Consider the following 8,913-nt stretch of genomic DNA (forward strand, 5'->3'; position numbering starts at 1 on the left):
TACTTCTATGGTCTTTTCTAAGAATTAGCTTTTGATCATGATCCCTATTCCATATTATGTTTTCTTTGGGATCCCTTGTAGCCATTTCTGATGATTTTTTGTTTTGTTTTTTCCCTCCTTTCCTAAATTTTTCTTTGGAGTTACTTAATCCAGTTTTCTGTTGAGTGCGTAATTCATTTATTTTCAAACTTTTTATGCTTTTCCTTCTAGTCCAATTAGATGTTCCTCTTTTCCTGTCTTGCGATTTGACCTTAAGTTTTAATTTTGATGTTGATATTACCATATTAATTTTCTTTAGCTTAGTGCCAGCTCAGTATTTCTTTTGTCATCCACCTGTTTTAAATGATTCTGCATTCTTTTCTTAAGTTTTCCTTTTAAAACTTCCTTGAAGAGTCACTGCTCCAGTGGGGTTGGGAGCTACCCATGCACCCAAGAATGACAATGAGGAGAAGCCTCAGAAGACAGAGTTAGACTCCCAACTGAGGAACCTGACTGGGAGTACATGTTCCCCAGGGAAAAATTCTGTTCCCTTTGGGAAAAAATGCCGACCAAGGTGGAGTCCCTCTGGTGAATCAGCAAGTCTGGAGAGATACTGCGTTTGTTTAAAAGCTCAAGTCTGAGTTTTGCCTCACAGATAAACAAACTCATTACAAGCGATAAAATATATTTTAAAAAGTTACTCCCCAGCATTCCCAGGTATCTAGAACATACCTAAAACTTTGAGAGTCTCTGGTTTTTTCTATTGCAGCCATGAAGCCTGAGCCCTGTGGTACCCAGAGCCCACATTGTACCATCATGACCTTTTATCCAACCATGGAAGAATTCAAAAATTTCAACGAATACGTTGCTTACATGGAATCCCAAGGTGCACACCGAGCAGGCCTGGCTAAGATAATTCCACCGAAGGAATGGAAAGCCAGACAGACCTACGGTGATGTCAATGACATCCTAATAGCCACTCCTCTGCAGCAGGTGGTCTCTGGGCAGGCAGGTGTGTTTACTCAATATCATAAAAAGAAGAAAGCCATGACCGTGGGGGAGTATCGCCACTTGGCTGACAGTGACAAATACCGCACTCCACCGCACCTGGGTTTTGAAGACTTGGAGCGAAAGTACTGGAAGAACCGCCTGTACGACTCTCCGATTTATGGCGCCGACATCAGCGGCTCCTTGTTTGATGAAAACACTGAACACTGGAACCTCGGAAACCTGGGAACAATTCAGGACCTGCTGGAACAGGAGTGCGGGGTCGTCATCGAAGGCGTCAACACGCCCTACCTGTACTTCGGCATGTGGAAGATCACCTTCGCTTGGCACACGGAGGACATGGACCTGTACAGCATCAACTACCTGCACTTCGGGGAGCCCAAAACGTGGTACGCGGTGCCCCCGGAGCACGGCCGACGCCTGGAACGCCTGGCCAGGGAGCTTTTCCCGGGCAGTGCGCGGGGCTGTGAGGCCTTCCTGCGGCACAAGGTGGCTCTCATCTCGCCCACCGTGCTCAGGGAGAATGGCATTCCCTTCAGTCGCATCACCCAGGAGGCTGGCGAGTTCATGGTGACGTTCCCCTATGGCTACCACGCTGGCTTCAATCACGGCTTCAACTGTGCCGAAGCCATCAACTTTGCCACCCCGCGCTGGGTCGATTATGGCAAAGTGGCGTCTCAGTGCAGCTGCGGAGAGGCCAGGGTCACGTTTTCCATGGACACCTTTGTGCGCATTCTGCAACCCGAGCGCTACGAGCTGTGGAAACAGGGGCGAGACCGGGTGGTCGTGGACCACAGGAAGCCCACGGTGACAGCAAGCCAGGAACAGACCGCCTGGGGGGAGGCCCGGCCACCCGTGAGAACTGCGAGGGCCGTGAGCCACCTCCAGCCCAGACAGGCCCCGCCCCATCCTAGGCCTCTGGCCCCTGGAAGTGGCTCCCGCCTCTGCGACCCTGTGTGCCCTGCACCCAGGTGCTCCTCCACTGCCCGCAGCGCTGCTGTGGAGCCTGACGCCTCTGCCATCGCCATCGCTATCACCACCGCCACTAGCCCTGGGGAGACGGGTCTGACACAGACGCTGACTGTAGATCCACCTGCTCTGAATCTCCAGCTTTCACGTGGCAGAAGGGGTCGTGGTCGTCCTCCTGGTCGTCGTCCTCGGGAATCTGAGGCTCAGGAACAGACCATCCAGGCACCCGCCAAGAGGTGCACAGCATCCACAGTTCTGGGCCCCAAGGCTCAGCCCCTACCTGGGAATGAATATTTGATAGAAGACTCTGCACCTGTGAGCCCTGGACCCCAGAATTCCACTAAAGCTTTCAGGTGCTGTTGTGCCCCTGATCTTCAACCCCTGGGGCCCCCACTGGATTCTGACTCTCCAGTGCACCCTGGCCCATGCCTGCTGTCCCTGGACACCATTACAGTGAATCTCCCTGACATTGTTCCAATGACTCCTCCCAACTTCATTATGCCTCTGAGAAAATTCCCCAGTGCCACAACTGGGGACTGCGCAACCCCTGTGAACTTGCTGAAAGTTATCGCCATGGACCACTCTTATGCCTCTAAGATCCTTCCCCCGAGATGAGTTTGCCAAAATCTCCTGCACCCCTGACTGTGATCTCTGGAGACAAACTAAATAGATATAGCTGCACCTCTGAGTTCTGAGGCGCGTCTACCACAATGGGTGTTCTTTAGCCTCTGGGCTTAAAGAAGGGCTATTGAAAATGTGGCTGTGCCTCTGATCCTCCTAACCTCTGGAAAGTTGGAAGCTGCCAGCCAATCTCCACCTTGGGGCTGGAGCTCTCTCTCACGGAGACCTTTTTACCTCCAAGAAGTGGCATATTTCCAGGCTGCCTGATGCTTTCTCACATTATGACAACCAGGGGTACCAGTGGCCCCTGAAGTGGACCTCCCCACCCCTAGGAGTGCCATAGGGTGTTGTGTCTCTCAGGGACCCTCAAACCACTCCTGGACACTTACATTCTTGTGTCCTTCCAGGGCCTGGGTGCCGTGGATACTGCTTGATTCTGATGTCATCATCAGGATACCTTCTCTGTCTAATATGTCCTTTTGCTGTCCAGTCAATTTTTCCATTTGTTCTCATATAAATGATTTGTAACTTAATTGGTGTTTATTAAATTCATTATTCTTAGTGTGTATCTGCCAAGGAAAGACAAGTCCTTAAACTATATTTTAACAATCAGGATTATATAAAAGAGATACACCTAAAACAAAATGACTTATCACCTATCCAGAGACCAGAAGAACTAGCTGGTGCCCAGCAACCACCACCCACCGTTCTGACTGGGGCCACAATAGATGGTCCCAGATAAAATGGGAGAAAACTGTAAAACAAAACTGAAAGTCTTAAAAAAGAAGTTCAGACTTAGTGGACAAGCAGAGACTTGGGAACTCCAGAGACTATTGCCCTGAGATACCCTTTAAACTTTGATCTGTTTGAAACCCAGAGGTCAGTATTTACCCTAAAGCAAAGATGAAAAGACCAGGGGGTGGGAGCAGGAAAGGAAGAAAAATGGAAATGGAACAGCCAGAATGAAGATAATTAGAATGTTGGCGAATTGTGGAAATGTAACCAAAGTCACTGTACAATCTATGTATAAATTGTTAAACGAGAATCTAATTTGCTGTGTAACATTTCAGCAGACACTCAATAAAATATTTTAAAAAATGATATAACTACTGGAGCTGACAGGGCAGGGCTGGGGGGTCCAGTGCAGGGCAGATTCAGGAAGATCATTTCTGTGCTGCTCAGGGGTGCAGTGTTCAGTGCACAGTTCAGATAGTCAGATTGTGATGTGTGGAGCTAAGTGGGTGTGGGGAAACAAGAAAGAGGAGAAACCAGACCCAAAAATGTGCTGAAGGAGCCTGCTGTTGAAGTGGCACAGACCCCGGAAAGCTGTGTGCTGGTGGCTTTCTAGCCAGGTGGTGAGGCACAGCCCATCAAGAAGGGACAGATACCGCACACAAAACTAGATGGGCAGGAGAAAGGAAGGAAGGAAGGGACAGAGAGAAAAGAAACTAGATTTTTTTTAAAAAAAAGAAGAGAGAAAGGCACAAGGGGCTATGTGGTTGGGAGAAAGGAATGGAAGGAATATATAGATATAGAGAGAATATATATAGAGAAAGAAGAAACCAAAAGAAGAAGGAAACAAAGAGAGCCCACCAGAAGCCCAAGTAAGCCTACTGGAAGCAGGTCCCCAGCAGAGTGGAACTGCACAGCTCATCCAGTAGGAGCAGAGGTGGCACATGTCGCCAGGTGTTCAAGAGAAGGGTAAGGAAAACGGTCAAGGGAGACAAGAAATTGGGAAAAGAAAAGAAGAGAGAAAGAAAAAAAAAAGATGCCCCCAGGAAGCCCACCAGTGTAGTGGTGCAAACCAGGGCAGTGGCACTGTACAGCCTGTCTAGAAGGATCAGAGATGGCACATGGCACCAGGTGTTCAGGAGAAAAGAAGGGTAAGATGGTAGACGGAGACAAGAAATCAAGAAAAGAAAGAAAAACCTGCAAGGGAGCCCACTGGCTTGGTGGCATGAACTGGGAAAGTGGTTCCCAAGCTGCTAGGCATTGCACACCCCATCTACATTGGGTGGAGATGGCACACAGTGCCAGGTATTCAAGAGAGAAGGAAAGTGGAGAGATGAGAAATGAAGAAAAAATTTTTTAAGAAGTGAATAAAGAAAAAATAAAAATAAATAAATGTCCCCGGGGATCCCAAAGGCATAGCAGATTGGACTGGGGAAGTGGTTCTTCAGCCCAGGGGCAGTTCACAGCCTGTCAAGAAGAAGCAGACGTGGCAGAGCGAGCCAGGTGCTTGAGAGAAAAAAAAAAAAAAAGAAGAGAAAAGGTGTGAGAGAGAGAGAAAACCAAAAGAAGCCAAAAAAGGCAGCAACAGCATCAAATAAAATTGGCACTGAAGGAGCTGGCTGGTGTAGGTGGCAAATCCAAGCTGGTGCCTCCCAGCCCAGCAACCTCCCCTGTGAAGCGAGGCGGTGGGTGGGCAAGCAAGCGAAAGAAAGGTGGAGGGTTGGAAAGCTTGTATCACTGGTTACCTGGTGCTCTGTCTTCTGCTGGGAGTCCAGGAAGCTGCCTTCCGGTAATCCCTGTCTGTGCTCCCTGTCCTGAAGAACAAGGTGACTCTCAGCTCACTGACCCTCCTCAGGAAGAATGGGATTCCCTTCAGTCTGATCACCCACGAGGCTGGCAAGTTCATGGTGAGGTTCCCTTATGGCGACCACACTGGATTCAATCACAGCTTCAACTGTGCAGAAGCCATCAATGTTGCCATCCTGCACTGGTTGATTATGGCAAAGTGGCATCTCAGTCTTGCTTCAGGGGGGCTAGGGTCATGTTTTCCATGGAAGACTTTGTGCACATTCTGCAATCCAAGCGATATGGGCTGTGGAAACAGGGGTGAGACATGGTAGTCATGAGCCACACAGAACCCATGGTGCCAGCCAACCAATAGCTGAATGCCTAGAGGGAGGCCTGGGCATCTGCAGGAGCCTCAAGGGACCTGTTGCACCTCCTGCTTCCCCTGGCCCAACTACCCCATAGGCCTCTTGCCATGGGGGATGATCCTCACCACTGTGCCCTGGCCCCCCTATGCCCTGGGGCTCCTCTACTGCCTGCGGTGCTGCTGTAGGGCCTGAGGCTGCTGCCACCACCATTGCTACTGTCACCATCTCCAGCACCACAGAGCCGGGACTGACCGTGACGCTGATTCCAGGTCCCTCCACTCTGATCTGCAGCCTTCAGCTGGCAGAGGGGTCTTGGTCTTCGTTGTTGTCATTTTCCTTGGGAATCTGATCCTGGGAAACAGATTGTCCAGGACACAACCAAGAGGCACACAGCACACACAGTTCTGGGCCCCAAGGCTCAGCGCCTACCTGGGAATGGACCTATGATAGAAGACCCTGCACCTGTGAGTCCTGAACCCCAGAATCCTGTTAAAGCTTCCAGGTGCTGTGGCGCCCCTTATCTTCAACCTTTGGGGCCCCCACTGGGTCCCGATTCTCCAAAGCACCCTGGCCCGTGACTGCTGTCACTGGACACCATTACAGTGAATCTCTCTGATGTTGTTCCACTGAGTCCTCCCAACATCCTTGTGCCTCTGAGAAAACTCCACAGTGACACAGCTGGGGACTGCATGACCCCTGTGAACCTGCTCAAAGTTATCGACATGGACAACTCTTATGCCCCTAAAATCCTGCCCCCAACTGAGGTTGCCAAAAGCTCCTGCACTCCTGACTGTGATCCTGGGGACAAACCAAGTAGATGTAGCTGCATCTCCGAGTCCTCAGATGTGTCTACCACAATGGGTGTTCTTAAGCCTCTGGGCTTAAAGAAGGGCTATTGAAAATGTGGCTGTACCTCTGATCCTCCTAACCTCAGGAAAGTTGGAAGCTGCCAGCCAATCTCCACCTTGGAGCTGGAGCTCTCTCTTATGGAGACCCTTTTACCTCCAAGGAGTGACACATTTCCAGGCTGCCTGATGCTTCATCATGCTATGACAAGCAGGGCTACCAGAGGCTGTTAAAGTGGACCTCCCCACCCTTCAGACTGCCATAGGATGTTGTGGTACCTCTCAGGGACCCTCAGACCACTTCTGAACAATTATGTGCCTGTGTCTCCTTCCATGGCCTGGATTCCATGGACACTGCTTATTTCTGATGTCATTTTTAGGCTGTCCCTAAACCCATGCCTAGTATGTCCCTAAACCCATGGCTGTCCGGTTGATTTGAGCATTTGTTCTCACATAAATGATTTGTAACTTTATCGATGTTTATTAAATTCATTTATTCTTAGTGTGTATCTGCCAAGGAAAGGAAAGCCCTTAAAATATATTTTAAAAATCAGAATTATATAAAAGAGATATAACCAAAATAAAATGACCCATCACCTATCCAGAGACCAAAAGAACTAGATGGTGCCTGGTGACTACTACCTGCTCTTTAGACTGGGGGCCACAATAGATGGTCCCAGACAGAATGGGAGAAAATTGTAGAACAAAATTCAAAATCTTTAAAAATACTCAGACTTATTGTACAGTCAGAGACTGGGGAACTCCAGAGACTATTGCCCTCAGTACCTTTTAAATTTTGATCTGAAACTTCCGGTGGGCACCTTTCATGGAAATAAAGACTGGCTCATAAAATAAACAGTATTTCCTGAGAGCACGCTCCACCATATTTATATATATTTGAGACTCAGCAGTCAATATTTACCCTAAATCAAAGATGAGAAGGCCAGGGGTTGGGAACAGGGATGCAAGAATAAGAGAAACAGAACAACCACAATGAAAATGGTGAGAATGATGAGGAAATGTGGAAATTTTAACAAATATCATTGAACAATACATGTAGAAATTGTTAAATGGATTCTAATTTGCTGTGTAAACTTTCACCAAAAACTCAATAAAATATTTTTTAACAGTAGTGTGAGTAAGTAATAAAAAAACAAACCCATTGCTGTCAAGTCAATTCCAATTCACAGCAACCCTATAGGACAGAAGCAAACTGCCCCATAGGGTTTCCAGGGAGCACCTGGTGGATTCGAACTGCTGACCTTTTTGTTTGCAGCTGTAGCTCTTAACCACTACACCACGAAGGTTTCCAATAAATCAATAAAAAGCCCCAATAATATGGATACCTTTCTAGGAAATTTTAATTTACTAAAACCAATTCCAGAAGACAGAAAACCTGAAACATAAATCTCTATGTAAGAAATAAAGAAAAATATCAATAGATTTACAACTTTGAAACCACTAGGAGCTATTCACAGGAGGATTTTGTGAAATCTTTAAAAAGCAGATACTTCCAAGTTTATTTAGGCATCCAAAAAGAAAAAAAAATTTTTCCAACATTTAAAGCAAGCACAACATTGATAGAAAGAACTCAGAAATTGCACAATGAGAGGAAATTATAGACCTGTAGACTTATTTATAAATTGTATACTTACAGCTTATTTCAGAACACTGATGTAAAAATTCTAAATTAAATATAACTTAGAGAATCTAATTACATTAAAAGAATACTAAAGAATGAATAAATGGAGTTTATCGCAGGAAGTCAATCATGGTTCAAAGCTAAGAAATCTAGTAATATACTATATCCTATTAATAAATAAAAAAAAAGTTCCAAATACCTTTTTTCAACAACATAACTGGAGACAGGAATCAAATCAACTATATCTGTGGAAAGAGATGATAGGAAAGCTCAATATCATTAGTCAGAAACAAGGCCAGTAGCTGACTTTGGAACAGATCATCATTTGCTTATATATAAGTTCAAGCTGAAGTTTCAGAAAATTGAAATGGTCCACAAGAACTAAAGTATGACCTCAAGTATATGCCACCTGAATTTAGTACCATCTCAAGAATAGATCTGATGTGTTGAATACAAATGACCGAAGACCAGACAGGTTGTGGTATGACATCAAGAACATTATACAGGGTGGCGGGGCCAAGATGACAGAATAGCCAGGCATTTCCTGCAATCCCTCTTACAACAAAGACCAGAAAAAACAAGTGAAACGATTATATGTATGACAAGCTAAGAGCTCTGAACATCAAAGGCAAAGTTAGAAAATGGACTGAGGGACAGGGGGAGGGAGAGACAGTTCAGAAGCACAGAGGGGTTACCGGACCTAAATTGCTGAAATCCCTCAGGCACTATCCCCGGGAGTGACAGCTGCGGGCAGGTGGCAGTATTCGGTCACACTTTTTTCGGGGAGAAGCAGCCAGCCTCACAGCCTACTTACACCTCTGGAACCAGAGAAGAACGGCACTCTTGGCAAAAGCTAAGTGCTTGTGTATGTTTTACCATGCTCCCAGCCCCCAAGCTGGCTTCAGTGGCTGCTGATTTCTCTGGGCCTGAGATAGGCCCTGTTGAGCATCTGGAGCCATCCTCC

General features: G+C 46.9%; 1 protein-coding gene across 1 annotated transcript; it reads left to right on the plus strand.

Moving 5' to 3' along the window:
• The first annotated feature begins 673 nt into the window (after positions 1 to 673).
• Positions 674 to 2,571, plus strand: LOC100675872 (lysine-specific demethylase 4D). Its single transcript, XM_064289546.1, has one exon. The coding sequence runs from the start codon at positions 751 to 753 to the stop codon at positions 2,569 to 2,571; it is 1,821 nt and encodes a 606-aa protein (XP_064145616.1). The 5' UTR covers positions 674 to 750.
• The last annotated feature ends 6,342 nt before the right edge of the window (positions 2,572 to 8,913 follow it).

The sequence above is a fragment of the Loxodonta africana genome, chromosome 7, assembly GCF_030014295.1.
Source record: "Loxodonta africana isolate mLoxAfr1 chromosome 7, mLoxAfr1.hap2, whole genome shotgun sequence".
NCBI lineage: Eukaryota > Metazoa > Chordata > Mammalia > Proboscidea > Elephantidae > Loxodonta > Loxodonta africana.

Coding starts and splice junctions, on each gene's coding strand:
- LOC100675872 (XM_064289546.1), top strand. CDS start 751: ATGAAGCCTGAGCCCTGTGGTACCCAGAGCCCACATTGTACCATCATG.